Source organism: Chamaea fasciata, unplaced genomic scaffold (genome assembly GCF_029207755.1).
Source record: "Chamaea fasciata isolate MVZ Bird 193981 ecotype frontalis unplaced genomic scaffold, bChaFas1.0.hap1 SCAF_6, whole genome shotgun sequence".
Classification (NCBI taxonomy): Eukaryota; Metazoa; Chordata; class Aves; order Passeriformes; family Sylviidae; genus Chamaea; species Chamaea fasciata.
This window is the reverse complement of record NW_027094091.1, coordinates 22,881,382-22,900,315: the sequence shown is the minus strand read 5'-3', so window position 1 is coordinate 22,900,315 and position 18,934 is coordinate 22,881,382. Positions and strand designations below refer to the sequence as shown.

The 18,934-nt window shown below is 40.2% G+C and overlaps 1 protein-coding gene across 2 annotated transcripts in view; it reads left to right on the top strand.

The window, feature by feature from the left end:
- The first annotated feature begins 968 nt into the window (after positions 1-968).
- The window catches only part of PDS5A (PDS5 cohesin associated factor A), a 77,851-nt gene continuing 59,885 nt past the window's right edge, over positions 969-18,934 (top strand). The window contains exons 1-2 of one of the 2 annotated variants that reach the window (XM_066185637.1): positions 969-1,156; positions 1,952-2,122. In XM_066185637.1, coding sequence (XP_066041734.1) covers positions 1,130-1,156; positions 1,952-2,122 — 198 coding nt within the window. In that variant the 5' untranslated portion in view covers positions 969-1,129. The remainder of the gene's footprint in view (positions 1,157-1,951; positions 2,123-18,934) is intronic. The other variant, XM_066185638.1, reaches the window with a different exon arrangement.

The window sequence follows — 18,934 nt, the reverse complement described above, 5'->3', positions numbered from 1 at the left end:
TGGTTTGAATAACAAAAATAACCAGCTGAAGACCCGAAATTAGTCTTGGTCAGTTAAAAGTCATTTTTCAGCTGTCACACACCTTCTCTGAGCAGCACGGGCATCTAGAAAACATTTCATAGCCACTTACACTTCAAACAGACAGGGTACATACTGCAGATTCATAACAGACAGATATATCCCACTTTGCTATTGACTTTCCAGACATACCCCATCCCTTGGAAATATGAATATTAAATTACAAAGACATTTTGACGGAAGGATTTCCTGAGTTGGCTAGCGAGGGCTCCTTTGGTCTGCATATTCAAGTTTCTCCTTAAGATTTATAACCGAAGTGTCGATACTGCTCTTTCCCCTCATCTGCCTGAAGGACTGTTCACTCTCGCCTGCCCCCGCACTCCCCGTGCCACCCCACACAACATTTCCGCCGTTTTCTCTATCACGCTGACCAGGCCCCAGACGCCTGAGGGACCGGCCAGACGAGCCCGCGCAGCATAAGCGGCCCGGGTTCCCTAAGGAAGCACCAACGTAACTTTCGCCTTCCCGCCCTGCAGCCGGGAACCCGCAGGCCCGCTCGCTGACACTGCCGGCAGCCGGGCATCGCCGCTCGGCGCCGGCCATGGCCCCGCCGCCCCAGAGGAGCCTGCCCGGCCCGGCCCGGCCCAGCCCGGCCGCTCCGGGGCTTTAGGCGCCAAACTGAGGCGGCGCCCGCGCCCAGCACCGCCCGCCCTGCGCGGCGCTCCGCGCGGTGCCAGACTTACTGGGCGGCCTCGCCCTCCGCCCCGGGGCGGGGGCTGGGGGCTCCTGGCGGGGCGTCGCCGCCGGCCGCGGGCGGGCAGGGGAACGGGAAGGGGCGGAGGCGGCGCGGAGGCTCCTCCCGGGCTGCGCTTCCCTGGGCGGGCGGAGAGCGGCGCTGGGTTCCCGCGGCGCACGCTCCGCCCGAGCCTCCCCCTCTCCCGGCCGCTGCCGCCGCCGCTGCTGCCGCCACCGAGCCGCTCCCCCTCCCCCAGCCAGCGCTCCCGAGCAGGAGCTGCCGCGCCGCGGAGCAGGAGGCGGCGGGAGCGCCTAGGGCAGCGGCCGGCGGGGTAGCGGCGGAGCGGCGAGCACCACCCGGCACGGAGGCTGCTCAATGCTGCACCTTCCGGAGCTGCATGAGGTAAAGGCGGCTCCGGGTCCCGCTTCCCCCCGTGCTCGCTCCCCGCTCCCCGCGGCCGCGGGGGTGTGTGCGCGGAGCCGGTGCTGCGGGGGGCTCTTTCTGGGCCCGGCCGAATGCGGGGCTGCGGGGCGGGGGGGGGGCGGGGGCTGCGAGGCGAGGGCTGAGGGGACATGAAGTTGCGGGAACAAATGGAAAGTGGCGAGTGGCCGGGCCCCCTCCCCGGGGGGGTTCCTGGAGGCGCGGGAGGGCGGACAGAAGGCTCTGAGGGGATGGGGGGGTCGCGGGGGGGTTTTGTTTGCGCTCGCCGCCGCCTCCCTCCCTTCCTCCCTCCCTCCCCCTCTCCTGTTGGCTTCTCTGCCTCCCGATAGTTTTGAGGCCTAACTGTTTAGGCCTCGTCTCCCGGCTCCGGGGCCGGTGTGCCGGCTCCGAACCACCTCCTGTGGCCGGGAACGGCGTCCCCGGCCCACCCCCCGGGCCGTAAGGGGCCCACGGCAGCGGGGTATCCCTCGATTGGGCCCCAAATTTCATTGTAAAGCCGTCGGCTGCGAACTAACAGTGTTGGGCTGGAGCAGCCCCGCAATGAAAGGAGGCGCCGGAGGGGAGCGGAGGGGCCCGAGCCGCGGGGAGCGGCGGCGGGCCGGGCCTCGCTCCCGCCGGGATGCGGCGGGGGCAGCGCTGGGGGGCGCGGCCGGCGGGGCGATAGCCGGGGCCTTCAGCGAATTGAGGGAGAGGAATGGAAAAAGAGGGTTAGAAAGTCGTTTCCATTCTGCTGAACTTTTGTTTTCTGACCGATAGAGGCCGGTAGAGGACTGTGGAGAAGGAAAGTTTATAACCAGCAGCGCCAGGATGGACTTCCCTGCTACCCAACCAAAACCTGCTGCCGACGGTAAAATCATCTACTATCCTCCTGGGGTGAAGGAGATTACGGACAAAATTACCAACGATGAGGTGGTTAAACGGTTAAAGGTAAGCAATTCTGACCACCACCCCCCTCCCTGCAACTTTTACTTGTTAAGGTAAACATTTTATCACTGGAATGGAGAACTGCCAGAGTTTTGTTGTCCTTCCTGCCTGCAGACAGGCAGGAATATTTAAGGGAATATGACTTCATTGCTTTTCCTTAAAAGTGGAAGACCCATTTTTCCCGTTTTTGTAATTCATTACTGTTCCCTTGTGAGTTCACTCAATGCCAGAGTTGATACATTAACTGCTGATTTGTGCATGAAACATATCCACGGTTTACAGGAGAGGTCTGAAGTGGAATCATAAGTAATATTTACAGGATATGTTAGGAAATTTTTTTTGCAAGCTAGGTGGTTTTTTGGGTTCTGTCATTTGAAGAAAATGTAGTTGAGCGGAGGAAACAAGTAGATCTACGTAAGGGTATTCTTGATTGAAAAGATCACACTGTTTGCAAAAAACAAAGCTTAATTTCTGGAGTTTATGGATGGAATTTTGAAATAATTTCAAATGTAGAACCTCCTTCAGATTTTTAAATACATACCTTTTTTTCCTGTTTAGTATAACTGACAAAAATACTAAATTTTCATAAGCAAAAGAGATTGTTAGAAAAGTGTCTTCTCGTTTGACAGCATCCTGTGGGAGTGCAAGTCTTACCTCTTTTTTATTTTATTAATCCCTTCTTCCACTGGAAAAACAATGAAATGCTACTGTGATACAGTAATATTATTTCTTGAGTCCATGCTGAAAATTGAGAATTAAGTTGAGCATTGATCAAATATTGACACAGCTCGTTTGTTAACACCATGGTCTTTGGACCAAAGGTTTTTGTAACCTAGGATTTGGTCCTATGCCCAGGGTGGAGTAATAATTTTTAGAGATTGGAAATATTCTGTCATCTTATGATCTGTTTCCCATGACAGCAGTGCTTCCACAAAGACTGAAAAGTAGAAATCGTGGTCTTGGCTGGTCAGTACATTGAAGAGTTTTCTTAGCTATAAATGTGAAGAGAACTTGGGCTTTATGCTTTGCTTTTTAAGCAGCAAGGCACATGTCAGTGGTTTTTTTTGAAAATGAGCCTTGTTGTCCATCTGCAGTTTTGAAAATTAATGAATGGACAAATCCAGCTTAGTATTTTCAAAACTGCAGTGGAATATTGCCAGTTACAGGAGAGGATATTAGAGTTGTGACTGTTTAGACAGATACCTTGGATCAAAGTCTGTGGGATGTACAGGAATGCAGTTTTGAGGTGATCCTTGAAACAGATATTTAATTTTGTTCCTGTTGCAATGGTGAACTGTGTCATTCCTGTATAATAGAAATAAAAGAACTCCAAAATCATCTATACATGTTTTACTGAATTCATATGTGTGTATTAGACATAATTTTCAGGCTAAGAACAGACTTTTTTCCAGCATTTTTTTAATGAATTATTATTACGGAGTTCAGACAGGCAAAAAGTTTGAGACGAACATTAAATGGAAACAAATACTTTGCTACTGCACCTACCATTGCAGAAACAACAGAGAAAGATTTTTCTTACTGTATTGGTAGTGTTAAATCTGAGTTAGAGGAATTTTTTTTGTTAGGTATTGGCTTTACTGAAGCATCAAGAAAATGGAAAGTACTGTCCACTTTAGAACTAAACCAACAAGTATATTTTTCTCTCTGCTTTTGTATAACATGGATGTTCTTGATGAAGGCTGAGCTTCTTTTTATCTTTTGAATTTACAAAAGAAAATTAATTTTGGTATGTGGAATATTATGATGATGCTGTGCGTGGGATGGAAATGCGTGAAAAAGTTTTGTTGCATTTCTTTAAGTTTTCTTCAAAAGATAACTTTCCAGAACTTTAAATATGACTTAATGATAAAAGCCAGCTTTTACAGAAGGTACCAAGTCAGGCATGAATCAGTTCTTGAAACTGTAGATTTTTTTTGTCTTCTTGGCCATGTGTCAGCTAAAGATGCTCTTACAGGAGGCGTTTCTTACAGAAAACGTGCAACTTAGAGTTTTGGCCGCCAGGATGTGGCTCAGTTCCTGCAAATTTTTTGTTCTTTTAGCTTGTTGAAGTCATGGTCAACTTAATTGGTTACAAACTTGTGTCCTTATTAGCAAGTTTGCTGGTATTGCATCTGTATTTTTGTGTCCAGACCTCTTCTAATGAAAGCTTTTCTTATTATTGGAACTTGAGTCGTTCTGGGCACCTGTCCCAGAGTGCCTGAGCAGCAGCTTTTGTGCCAAGGACTTTTAAAAAGAATGTTTTTATATCCTTTCCCTCCTTCTGCTTGGGCTTGTGGGTAATAAAATGTAGGCCAGATACTTTCAAAGTGTTTTGATATATCTCTATGATAACATTATCATTGTCCTGAAAATGAAAATATTGAGAATTTTAAAATTAACATTCATCTTTTGAGGGATGTAGAAAGGAAATGCAGGATTTGCATATGGCAGATGAAACCCAAGTTCAGGTGCTTAATGGAGTCAAAGGTAGTTTCTGGTGTGTGAGATGACATTGATGGTTTGGTGCCTTCATAGACTGGGACAGTATGTGATGTATGGTTTCAGCTGTTGAGGAAGTGACTTTAACTGGTGTGCTGTGGCTCAAGTGTCCCTTCAATAGATCCAGTGAAGTTTAACAAAACTCAGCAGCATGTAGCAGAGTGTTGAGGTTTACTGTACTTTTGACTACAAAATAAAATTTTTTTAGGTCTTCCTCTTTACAGGGCAGATGTTCAATTTTTATGGAGATTGGTTTTAGAGCCACAAGTCAGATGTTTGACAATTTGGGTAAGGCTTGTGAAGAGGGGTGGTGACTTTGACACAATCAAGTGATAGAAGAGGAAAAAAAAAATTGTAAGGCACCCAAGAAGCCCTCCTTCAGTTCCAAGATCAAACCAGAACCTAAATAAAACTTGAGAGCAATTGTGTTAGCAGTATTATATTTCCATGAGATAGTTGAAGGTTGAAAGACGTTTTAGAAACTTGGCATCTGCTTTGTTGCAAAGCTTCCTTATGACTATTGAATCTTTTTCAAAATTGACTCTATTTTACTGCTGTGTTAAACTCCAGACTTGTGTTTTGCTGTCAGTAAACTATTAAATCTCAGATATAACATTGATCACAAGAGAATATTTAAATGTCATTTAGATAAAACATTTTAGTCATTATGAGTAAGATTGATAGTAGTGTACTTAATTGTCAGATCCATTACAAATAGCCCCCTCAATCCAAAATGCACAGAGGCTGATTTTCTCAGTGACTGACATAAACAGCCCTTGTAGGCAAAGCCAGAACTGCAAACAAAATACGTGGGGCTCTCATGTGCTTGTCCCAACCTCTGTTCTGTACCCTCTTTACAAGCACTTTGTTTTGCTGCACACCAAAATGGAAGGGTTGGCTGGGTTAAAACTTAGCAGGGAAAAAGTCCCCAACCAACCAACAACAGAACACCCACCCCTCGCCAACTATGTTCATTTTAACCTGAACCATTTTCTTGTGTAATTTATCTGGAGAACTCACAAATGCTTGGGCTGGCACAGGGGAAAACCCAACTTCTTTTTTTGGCAGTCCTACCTTAGAATGTTGAAGGAACCTCCGAGTTGATTTGAATGTGAAAGTTAGCAAATGTTTTCTTTTGAGATAGAGGTGGGGACATTTGCATTGTTTCTGGAGAACCATCGTGCCTGCTAGAGTTTTTAATGTAAAAGAAGGAATGCATGATGGTGAGTTCAGATAAAGCTTTGTACTAAAAACTGTGTAGTGTGGTAAAGTGTAAGAAAGTCTGTAGAAAAAAGGAAAATACTTACAGTGTAGCATTTTCTTTTTCCTAGAGATATCAGTGTAAACAATACTAATTCATGAAATCTGTAAATAGCAAGTTTAATAAGATGCTAAGTATACAAAAGTTAATAAAAATGTTTCTGAAACTTTTCAGAGAAAAAGAAGTGATAAAATTATTTCAGCAGGGAAATTTTAAACACAGGTTTAAGGCAGCATTTAAATATGTTTCTGTGCAATTAGGTTTTATAGGTTAGAATTTAGTGAGGGAGATACAGTTCTTTATCTTAGCTGGGTTAAGATTTTGGGTTTTGTTTCGTGGGGAGTTGGATTTTTTTTTGGAGTGATTGTCCTTTTGTTATTCAATCAGTCCAATAGTCTTGTTCTTTTTCCCGTGGCGGCAGTTAGGCAAGGCATTTGCTGTGAAAGTTGCACTTGATTTCAGTCTCCCCACACCCTTTCATCCTCTCTCCAGTTCTCCCCCTGCCATGCACACCCAAGGCCTGGCTTGTGATCATCTGGAGAAGTTAGCGCTCCGGGTGTGAAGTCTTCCCTATCTTGTCCCTTGGTTTCCTTAGTTATTATATGTGTTTGTGTGAGAAGGAAACAAACACCCTCCCTCACCTTCTTTCCGTTGTCTTTCTGCAGATTCCACTGGTTATTCGGTATTGACTGCTTAGTAGTTTGGCCTGTTGTGTTTCCATACCACTAGAAATAGCTGGTCCTAACAATTTGTCATGTCATGCACAGGCATTTAGGTTTTTAGGCATCTGTTACATCATGTTAAAATTGAGAAAGGTTGCATGTTGCTACTTTAATTTTGGAGTTGGCTGTAGTTAGGTGAGAGGGAAAAAAAGTTACTCTTGACTAACCCTGATATTTCTGCATAAGTTAATGGCTGCTCTCTGAGGTGGTGTAGTTAGATGGACCTTTGATCTGACCTGGCTTTTACCTAGGTAGTTCTTTTAAACAATACTGAAAAATAGCAATTAAAATATCATCTGGTAGAAGAAATTCTGTTGTGTCACCCGCAAGAATTTGGTATGTTTGAGAGGAAAAGGTATATGCATGTTGAGAAGGTTGGATAGTACATTAACTAATAAATGCTCTTTGCTGTCGTGGTCTTAGATGACATGGGTGACTTGCATGTATTTACACGATTATATTTAAGATTTATAAGTAATTTTGTGGAGGTCATAGAACCAGGTTACAGAAATGATCCACAGTTATTGTAATAATTTTAAACTTTCATTAATTGTGTTTAACTGCATACTGCAGTTGCAATGTTCCTGAGCTCTTGCTGGCCACATAAGCCTAAAGCCAAATTTTTAATTTGATTTTGCTCATAGTTTAATCTTTTTAATTAGTTTGAGTCTTGTAACAATCAAGTTTTTCATTAACTAGGACAGGCCACTAGTCAGAGAAGAATAAATTGTGTTCTTTTTTTTTTATTTCCAATGGAATATTAACCAATTGCTTTGTAAATGTCCCAATTTTGTCAGTCCTTAGAGGAACAGACCATGTAGGCTTACCAAGTTCACCCAGATGTTACTGAATTTCAAACTGATTGATGATGACACCCTTCCTTTGTTTTTTTATCTGATCATTTTCTTTTGTTACGAGTACGTCAGTAATTAATGGCAATTTCACGTGTACAATATTATTCCAATAGTTTCCCGGCAACACTAAGATAAATGTATTGTGAAAGAACAAAAAGCCCCCATTTGAAAGGTAGGGGGGCTGGGGGGGGGGACCAAAAAGGTTGCTGAATTAGAAATGATAACTTCTGTTGTTTGACCACTGAGATGGGCAGACTAGTTCAGGAGTCTTTATGCCCTTATTTATTCTCCTATAAACTTCAAAGAATTTTTAATCTTACTCTTATGCTAATGCTTTTTTTGTGAGGTGACTCCATGATGTTAATTGCACTTAAAAGGTGGGGAAGTGAAGAGTTATTGAAAAGGAAAAAAACAAACCCCAATACCAGGAAGACAAGCTGGCTTCATGTACCTGATTTGGTATTTCTAAATTGTGGCTTCTGAAGGTGAAGTGCATTCTGTTGCACTTTTTATGTTCAGAGTGAAAGTTTCTTTGATTTCAGTTATCTTTCTGAGTGCCCAGGGCTTCTGTAAATCAGGCCTCATCATCTCTCTGAAAAATCCCAGAAAATGACTAATGTTTTCAGAAAAAACTCTGTTACAGGCTGTTTTACAGGCACTGTATAGAAACTTTGTAATAGGTGGGAGGCTGGCTTGCAGGTCTGCAGACTTTACTGTTTCAAAATACAGCATAGAATATTCCTTTTCTTCAAGTATTTTCCTTCAGTTATAGTATTCCATCTTCAATAAATAGGAAAGGTGGTCTTTGAGCAATATGCTTCTCTACTAACAACCTTGATTAACTCTGGAACAAGTTTTTTAATGTGAATGGAACCAAGTAATGGCTTCAAGATTTTGGTTGTGGTGTTCCCTTCTGTGTGTGTGTAATCACTTACCAAGTACTGTATTAACCATTAGTATTACAAAGACTGATTAACAGTTTGAAAAGTACAGGATTATTTACCTTGGCAAAAAGATGAATAAGAGTTGTTGTGATAGTAATAAATTACAAATTTCTGGGTTTGTCTCCCTCTTCTAAAACTGAAACAAACTGTTGAAGGCTAAATATTAGGGGCATACAGAAGCCTGTGGCAGACTAGAGCTGTGCTGATGTCTTCAGTATAAGTGACATGATTTAATCATACAAATCACTTTAGGTGGATATTCAAGCCAGTATATATTTTTATTGATACACTGTGGGAGACTTTGTGAATTTAAATATTTTAAATAAAGTTTGGATACAAAATCTGTGACATACTGCATTCTTATAAGGAGTTTGTATGCCTAAGTTTGCCAAACAGCAGGAGCTTTAGCTGTGGTGAAAGACTCATAAAGGAAGTGTTATTCTCTTACCAGTGTTATGGAGTGAAAGAAAAACTATCCCTGGGCTTGCAGACAGTAATACAGAGATGATTGATAGAAAGGGAAATCAGACATATATATGTGGTTACTTTTCTACCTTGTCTACTTGAATCAATTCGTACTATTTTCCCTGCTTAACGTCAATGTGCATCTTCTGCTATGTAAAAGAAAAACAGCAGACAAAATAATTAGCAGATCTTTGGGTCACAGTATATATTATAGCCATTTGGCCAGTTTGGTAGGTAAAGAAGCCAAACTTTTGTGTAGTCCCCAGTCTATGTTAAACATTGTTCATATCTGAGGGGTTTTTTTTCAGACCGCAGTATCTTGTTAATCACCATTGTTACCTAGAAATCAATCTAAACCACATGCTTCTTATTGGTGTTATTCAAACCAGTGTGTGTTCTGCTGGCTTTGCAGCTGCAGTAAACTAATGAACTGTATTCCCGCTGCTGGGCTGACATCAGAATTTGGCTGTTGTAAAGATCTCTTAAGCATGATGAAATACTGCTGAGGAGAAACCAAGATAAAATTGTCACAATGTCGTTGCTGCTCAGGAATGAAGATTGAACAGTGTCTGGTACCTGGATAGCATTGGGGATATTCTAAACATACATTTTATTTATGTGAGACCGAAGATACCTACTTACCTGCTGGAGGTGTCTGAGCTTCAGTGTTCGGATCAGTTTTGCAGCGGCAGTGGGGGCAAAAGTCTTTAAAATTTACTGTGAAGGCTGATCAGCCTTTTTAATGTCTTACTCTCAAGTGAGTTCCTGTTTCTTTCCAGTTGTTCAACAATATTACTTAATCTTAATGGTACTCTGTTGTCTTCCATGAGCACAGCCTGTCATGTTTTGCTGGAATACAGTTTGGTAGTCATTAGCATTTTAGGCCTCATGTCTTCAGTTTCTAATACTAGAAATTATGACATCTCTCTCCATGAGATTTGTCAAAACTTTACAAACTATTGAAACAGAGAAAAAGGTTTGTACTGGAAAAATATATTCATAAGCATTAGAGGGACATGTCTTTTCTATTTACCAATAATTTTTGAACAGATACTGAAGATGAAAGAGAAGGAAAAAGAACATTTTTTAAAGGATTTTGGAGAAGTTGGATATTTCTGGAGTTTTCCCACACACCATTCTTTAGTGTCTACAGCACCTGAAAAATGCTTAAAAGAAGCTACTTTAGTACTTAGTAGTTTTAGAATTTGCTTGTAGTCATTAAATAATTCCCCTTCCTCTGCAACTGTCTCTCTTTCTTATGGCTCTCCGAGGAAGTAGCCTGGTTGACCATGAGGAAATAGCTTAACATCTGCAGTTTTACAATATTTTTTAAATATTATGTAACTTACTGATCTTAAAGCTGTTTTATCCGTGCATCTAGTGTGCAAGCCCATTGAAAGACCAGCTGTAAACTTGTGCTTACTATGAAAATCTTAGTACTATTGTTTTAAGTATCCAAAAATCAATCTCTCAAGAACTGGAGGAGAACATTTGTGTTTCTCAGTTTACTTTGTATATGTGATAGAACTTTGCCTAGAAAAATATTTTTACCTCGCTTTTCTAATGAAATAAGTTTAATTTCTTTGTTACTGATCTTCCTTCAAGTTATTTTAGTTCAAAACTTGCTGGCAGTTGGACAGAGGTTTCAGAGATAGAACACTTGTCTAATTGGTGCTGAACGCAGTAGATGCATCTGAATTCTGTTTACACAAAGGAACATGGACCAGCACTGTTAAACATTTGAAAAGGCAGCAGCCCATGTGCTAGCTGGAATAAATTACACTAATTATTTCATGGGTGTTTCAAATGTTTTAGGCTATCTGCTGCCCTCTCCCCAGCTTTCTGGACACAGCACCCAAAGGACAGTGGGTAGGTCATGCAGGAGGATGAGAGCAAGGCAAGGGATGCAGCAGCTCTCTGAGAGGAGAGTGATGGGGAAGAGATCGGTTGGAAACCAGCCAGTGGCAATTTTGCTGCCTGTGATAAAATCAGTTTCAAATAGGAGCAGTACAGGAGATAAACAATAAAAATAAAGCACAGAAACTTTCTAATACTCTCTTAACCCACAAACTGGTAGTGGGTGGTTCATGGTATGCAAAAATATTACTGGTTTTTAAACTTAAAAGTGGTTGTTTTTAGCAACTGAATATGATACTTTTATTCCATGATCATCTTGATGAAAATCACTTGCATAAGCGAATATGGTATTGTTGAAAAGGTAAAGCAAGAATAAAAAAAAGGCCAACCTAAAAACCCAACAGAACCCAAATCACTCAAAAGTAGTTTAAAATCTCAAAAGACAAAGAGGAAGTTCTTTAACTGTTGTTTTGTATAGTGGTTTTTTATGTAATTAGCTTTTTTGGGTTTTTCTGGCTGCTTAGAATCAGGGTTATTGTACAAGTGCTGTAGCAGAATGTGTGCAATGAAACTATAGCTGAACTTAGGAAGTGCTTAATATAAAGAAATTTTGCAATGTGAGTGTTACACTTACGTCAATAGTGATGTGGATTTGAAAAGAAATTGGTTTTAATAAGTTGTTCTTTGAAAAAAAATAAGCTAATTGATTTCTGTTCAGTTTAAGTTCAGTGTAAGGAAGATGTGGTTGCATATTTCACCTTAAAATTTTTACTCTGTCTTTTGGCCCATAGGGTAGTCAAAGTACAGTAAATTCTGTTATTTTAGTATAATTTTGTGTTTTAACTGTGCTTTTCTTCTGGTGCCATTTGAAAATACATGCATATACTTAATTATCCAAATGCAGTAATGATTCTCTGTAAGAAACTCATTACTGAAATTTAATCAAATTATTCATAATTTAGTAGGAAATTATTTGAAAGTAAATTCTGCAGAATATAAAAATTGTTCTTTTCTTGTGATTTAAGAGAGTAAAACTGGATATTCAGTCACTTAACTCTGACTGCAGTGCTTTTCTGTGGGCCTTCTTCCTGTCAGTCATAAGGGAAATAATTTTTCTTTTTAAAACTTTGTTCACATGAAGTAGTGAAGAAGAATAATTCAGAAATTATGTTGCTTTGTTTGCACAGTGGCACAATATATTGTAAGGGGAAGTTTCATTCTTAAGCTGTTGCAGTAATAAAACCAAGTAAACTCAATACTTTGTTATGATGGTTAAAAACAACTCAGTGATCCGTGAGAGATGGAAAAAGTGGCCCTATATGTGTGGGTTTTAACAGGTGTTTCTTTCTCATCAGTGTAGTGCTGCAGAGTTAACATTCATTCACCTAGAAGCAAATGAAGAATGCAAGGTAGCTTTAAAGCTTTTTCCCCTTGAAAATGCATGTTGATTTAAATGCCTAATTCAGTCATCCTTTGTAAATGTTGTTGGCGTGTGCCATTATTCCTGAAATATTCTAATCCATCTCTTCTCAAAAGCTCCTTTTTCTGCTATTACCAGTTGAATATCAGTGGCAAGAAGTACTGGTTTTGCTTATGTGAAGTCAGTAAATGACGGACTAGGAGTTGTGTTTGTGAGCTGTTAGTAACATTTTTTTCTCAGAAAATGTATGTAGAGTATGAAAGTAGGCATAACTGTAGCTGAAGGGAAATTGGGATATCTGGAAATAAGATTTCAGCTTTGTTCCACTTGAAACTGGTAGTCTAGACTGCTGTAAAATCATGAGGATTTTGCTTTAGGAAATGGAGGGTTCTCCAAGTACAAGAACTATATCTTTGTAGAATATATACACATTAATAGAGCTGGAAGTAGGTCAGTAGCAAACTTAATAAGCCATTAAAAATCACTTTGAAATGGGAGTAAAACCAAGTTTAGTGTCTGTGTTTCTAAATCTCAACTGGGAGAGCTGAGGTGATGCGTGGATGTTTTCCAAAGTATGGTCTTTCAGTCCTACCCTTTAAAGGTTAAATGACCTTCAGTCAGATTACAGATTAAAAAGCTGCCATTTAATTTTGTTTCACTTTGACATTTTCAGATACTGTTCTTAGTTTAGGTTCTTGTGCAAATTGAAGCATTCTGCTCTGAGTTGGGTGTGCTACACAGGTTAAAGAATACTCATCCTAGAGTTAGAGCTCTCTGTCACTCCATGTTTGATGCTAAAACTGGTTTCTGATACCTGTGTAAGTCTGTGAGGATGGAGTTCACCATTAGATTTTTATCTAGCAGTGGAGCTGGTTTGAGAAACGCCTTGAGGGACTCTCTCTCACACTCTGCCTCCTGAGAGTTCATACTGTGGAGCTGTGCCCTAATTCACACTGTCTTGAGACTTCTCAGAGTTACTCCAACTTCAGTCTGTGTGAGGGCTGTCGTGTGTTTGTTTCTGTACGGAATCTGAATTGATGCCTCTCAACACTTGTTAAAAGCCTGGCATGATGTACCGTCTCCAGAAAATTAATTTTAAAACTGACCTCAAAATTCTAGAAATAAGATTTGTTGAGAGTTTTCTCATGGTTTTTCATCATCTTTGTCAATCTTCTGCTCAAAAACAAAGCTGTGGGCAAAACCCATTTCATCAGGAGTGTAACAACATGGAGGAGTAAGTAATGACAGGTTGGTTTTGTAGAATATTTCAAGTCAGTTTAGTAATCTAAGCTGACCTGCATAGTGGATATTCTAACATAGTCAAAATCAATTTAGTTTATCTTAAAAATAAATAAATAATAATAAAAGGGCTAGTTCTCTTTATAGTCTGCCAGAATTGTGTTCTGGAAGCTTGTCATCCTGGCACTGTTGTATCTGACTACTTTTGAGTACTTTTTTTGTGATACTGCTGCTGCCACTGCTGTTCAGGAAGAAAAATGGTTCAAAGTAATTTTCCTCATTTGAGTCACCAGCACTCCTAAAGTCATAGAAACAAATCAAGAGTGTGAAGAGTGAGAGGAGAAAAAGTAAAAAATGGAGGCACATGGTGACTGTGGAAAAAGGGGAAAATGGGTGTGGTTGGAAAGGGTGGAGTTGCAATGCCAGTAGGTGGAGGTTTGCCCTGAATCAAACCGTGGTGTAGGGAAGCACAAACACCAAAGCCAGCACTTTGAGCCAGTTAAATACTCCTGCTACTTGTGGACCATCCTTTTCCCCATGCCTATCCGGGTGTATCTGTGCCTTGCAGGATATTGGATTGTGGAATTGATCGAATCCAAAACCAGTTTTTTCAGGTAGGTTTTCATTTGGATTAGCGTGACTTGCATGGTCACCTACTACCCCCTCATTGCTTTTGTCGAAGCTCTGTGAAAATATTGGGGTGAACTATTACTTGCAGTGACAGGTGAATTTGGAGCACTGTGGTCATTGAGTTTGACCTTATTAAATAAATTTTTAAGTCATTAAACTGCACCCTGAGATTGGGCGGAAGTAATCTCACCCTCCCCTGTCATTTTTACAGCTATGTAAATGAGCTAGTTCAAGGAGCAAATATATCTGAAAAGTAACCTGGGCAGAAAAAGGGATTTTTCAGTAGTGTCACTTATCAGCCACTTACGTGCTGGCATAATGGAGGGACAGATCTGGCAGATTTTGGTTGACTCACACAGCCATGAAACTACACCCTAAGAAATTCTACGAACACCCCTCTACCCCCTCTATTTGTGAGGCAGTATCTTTCTAAACAAAATGAAGTGTGTCACTTGTTTTTCAGGAAGCTGCAAATGTCGGTGCAGTGAATGTGGTACTGCCTTTACATGTCTGAAAAAAGAAGCTAAGAAACAGAGGAGAATGTTTTCTGGTTACAAACAGTTGAGATCAGTGCTGTGTTAATACACAAATGTGTGGATTTTGCTGGTGGCAGTAATTTTGAACAAGTGTGAATTTTAGGGCATCCACAATGAGTTTTCTAATGTTCAGCTGAGTAACTGCAGTAACAGATACCATTCATCCTAATACATAATTGCTTTCAAAATTAACTGATTTTATATTTGAATTCAGAATTGATGTAGTAATAAGTAGAGAGAAATACTAAGATATCTAACTACTCTCTCTAGGATTGTTTGGTTTTCTCTTTTTCTCTTATTGTCTGTCTTGTTCGTACAAAAGAAGGAATTTGAGGTTTCAGTGTTTTTCAGGCCTCCCTAAGCATGATGGCTTGCATTTCTGTACCGGTGCTGTGGTTATGAGATGCAGCTTGTATGTTTAGACTGGTCTTTTCCTGTTCTGCAGTCTAAACTACTGAGTCTTGTGCTATGACTTGAACTAGAGTAGGCGGTACAGGCCAGTGCTTGCAAACAGATTTGTCTTCATGCTGGCTGTGATTCTTACTGTTTTTTCCTTCCTAATGCCTGCTGTAGTTGATTGTTCTTTAAACAAAGACATGTGCTAACTACCAGGATATGTGTCTGTCTGTAGGGGAGTAACTGTATGCATACATACATGTAGACAGAGATGAATCTTTTAATTCCAGATAATCACACATAATGCAAAAAAAAAAAAAAACCACAACAAACTATCCAGCAGATAGGCATCAGAAATAGCCTTCTTCCCCAAGCATGAACTGACAAAATGCAAGCAGTAGAATCTTTTTTTGTGTGTCTGTCATATCAGAGCCAGTTATTAACACTCCACAGGGCCTATATCTCCAGGTTTACTCTTGCACGTGAAGCGCTACCAGAATTACTCATAGAAAGTGAGAACTCTTCTTCCTTAACTCACTTAAGTAACATTTTTTACACTTTGGGATCTGAGAGTTGTGCAGAACATATTAAGGGCTCCTTGATAGGAGTCCCAAAAATCCAGCTGCTGTTGAAATATGTTTGAACGTAATTTTGTTTATTCTTCTTAGAGGCAGTGTTTACAAGGAGTTGGCAATTTTTTAGTGGTTGTATGCATTGAAATTCTGTAGTTGCCAAACTTCAGCTAACATTAGAGCTAAATTTTGCCTACTCTTCTAGTAGCAATTTGTTTGTGGAAACTTCTATGAAAATAGCAGTGTTGGGAATGTTGCCAGAAACTTTTCAATGAAGTTATGTAGATAATTTTGATTATACAAATCCTTACTTTGAAATAATTTGATTTCATCTCATATAATTTGGTTTGTGGCTTGTTGGGTTTAGTTGTTTCATTTTATATTATTACTGAAGTATGCCCTTACTGGTAGTCTTCAATTCAGAAAACTTTAAAATAATGCTTAAGAAATGAATGTGTGGATATGCTTTAGTTATATTCACATCTGAGTAGTATATGGGGATTCCTGGAGTTCAGTCTTTTTGTTTGTATATAAATTCTGGAGACGTTAAGTGACTCTTGATTCAAAAATCTGTAATTACCTGACAAGTCTTTGATAGTATATGAAAAAAACCTGTGAGTAGCTGATGCTGGGCATGACCAATGGAATGAATGTTCAGAGGTTTGACCGAAACACAGAAATTTAGGTACATTTTACTCTAAACTTACTTTGTGCTGTCTTAATTCTGATTAGAATGCTTGCAAAACCATCATACTGAAAATGAGGGGAAGATGTTCTGGGTTTCCTGGGTTTCTCTAGGACTGCTGGCTAGGAGATGCTGCTTTCTCACTTGAGAGAAGTGACGAACACATAGGACACAGAGTGCTTAAACTGGAAGAATTTATCCAGTGATGGAAAAGTACTTTCCTACCACCTGGGTTCTCAATACCTGACTCACACAGGAATCAGCTGTCTTCTGACCTCTGAAGGCAGCTCCTAGGCAAATTCAAGACAAATACTTTAGACACAGTGTCAACAATATGCAGGTGGCCACTACCTGATTTGAATGTTACCCCATGATTTTACCATTTATAACCCTATATGTCAGAGCTCTGGCAAAAGAAAGATGCCTGTAATGTTAAACAAGGCCACGGTTTCAAGCAGGCAGCAAGAGGCATTTCCCTCCATCCTTCAGTTTTCTTTGCTGGATTGTTTCCCATTGATACTTCTTCTTGGTCCTTAGTACAGGCAATCCTTACCTTCAGTGGGGAAATTGCCAATAGTGGAATCTGAGAGTTACATCTTTTGGCCTCTCTCCTTGGTTAGGAATTTGAGCCCCATCTGGATTGGGGTTATTTGCTCTACTCTCAACATCTGGAACAGAGTTCTGTAATTAATTGCATCAGTATGTATCAGTATTTTGGGACCACTGAATAAAAATACTGAAGCATTTTCCTCAAGATCAGATACTTGGTCAACATCTGCTTGTTTCCACGTCCACTATTCTCCCATAAAATTCACAGTAAAATGTTAGGTCTCAGCGATTTTCTTTAAGGTGCTAGGTGGCTTCAGTTTAATATTTGAGATTTAGGCGCTAAAGATTGTAGTTGACAGATTTTGTTTCCTGACCATAAATCTTAGGCAACAGCATTTTTTGGATGTCCAATGAATTCTTGCAGCTTAGAAGACAATTGCATACCTCTACAATTTGTAGGCCAAAGTGCATTCTGGAGTTTTCTTTCCTCACTATGAAGATGCATTGCGAAATGTGTTGATTTTGAATTTAAGAAAACCAAAACAAGACCACTAATGCAATTAGAATAAAACATTGCGGTGTTACAGTTTTCTTTTTAGGATGGGACGATGAGAAAGTGAAAAATAACGAGGTACATTCCACAGGGAGGCGGTGGGGACGGGTTGGATGGGTTCAGTATACCAGTACATGATCTACATGCTGTGATCACGAGGGTAATTTAAAAAAAAAAATTAAAATACTGAAAAAACCCCCTGAGAAATACAACTGACTGAACATGAATGAAAAAGTTTCGTGGTTTCAAAAGCCATTCAAGACTCCTGAAAAATAAGAGCAATGGAGCTTCATGTGTTAGCAAGCTTAACAGACATAATACTTTTATATAGGATTCAGGACCTCAAGGCAATAACTGTACAGTCTAGGGTGGTTTTAGATAAGAAAAGTTAAATTTTGTGCGTATGTGTAATGCCTTGTATGTATGCTTAAGAAAGACCAAGTGGTTTATTTTGACAGTCACCTAGTCAACTAGTTGTCGTTCTGCAGAGTTTGTATGTGAAAGAGATCTGTTCTGTCCTTCTACAGGTAACATTTCCCCTCTGTTTTTTAGTTTTCCCAATGGTTGGGTTTTTTATGATATATTGAACCTCCAGCATATGCATGTGGGCTGCTGTTCTGAGATCACTGCAGCTGAGCCAGTGAAGTGAAATCTCTGCAATTTTTGAGTCAGAGAAACAAAGATCATTTTTAAATGAGGCATTATTTTTTGGCTTCAGGCCACTTTGGTCCAGTATTATTGATGAAATGGCTGCTTTCTATGTGTTCTGGGCAATCAGAATTTTTTGTGCCGAAACTTGATGCATTCTTTTAAGCTTCTCAGATTTCTCTTTGACACTGTGTCACAGATGCAGGTGTTTGTGAAGTGACCAAATTCTGTGCCACTGGGTATCAAATTTATGTTCGTGCTTGAGGTACAGGTTAACATTGTTTCAGCTGTCTGATCTTAGAAAGGGAATCAGATGAATTTTCCAGTATTTCAAGTGAAGGCAGAAGTTACTGTTGCAGAGCATGGACTGTCTTGAGACGCTGTGTCTGTTGTAGTGCTGGAATTTGGTGAATGAGTTTTAAAAACTCAGAAACTGTAAAATTTAGTGGGTAACAAAACATTTCTAATGTAATACTGAAGTAGGTGTTAAAGTAATTTAAGGGATATAACCTCAAGAACCTCTCTCAAGTCTCAACTCCTGTGTGGTTTTTTACTTTCGGCATTGAAATTTCTCAAGTTTTGTCATGGTGAGTGAGGATAAGTGATTTTTCTGGATGACGTGCCAAACTGTTTTGCAAATACAGAGCTACTATGCCTCAAGTGCTTTTTTTAAGTATGCTGGACCTTCAGAAATTTTGTGTGATTCCTGTTTTAGGCACTGTTTATGAGGATATTGCTGGCAGCTATTTAAGTTATATTTGGTACTTGCAGGTTGCTGATTCCACCAATGTAGTTTAGTGAAACGTTACTTTCAGCTAAGTTCAGCGTCATCAATTGTGAGACTGAACTTGAATGATGTATTTAAATACATAACTTAAACATTCAATACATAAGGTGGTTTTTTTAAATAAAAAACATGTCTTTATCTGAAGTCTCTTTCTAGCAAAGCAGGGAAATGGCAGTGCTCTCTGATTTTTGGAACCTC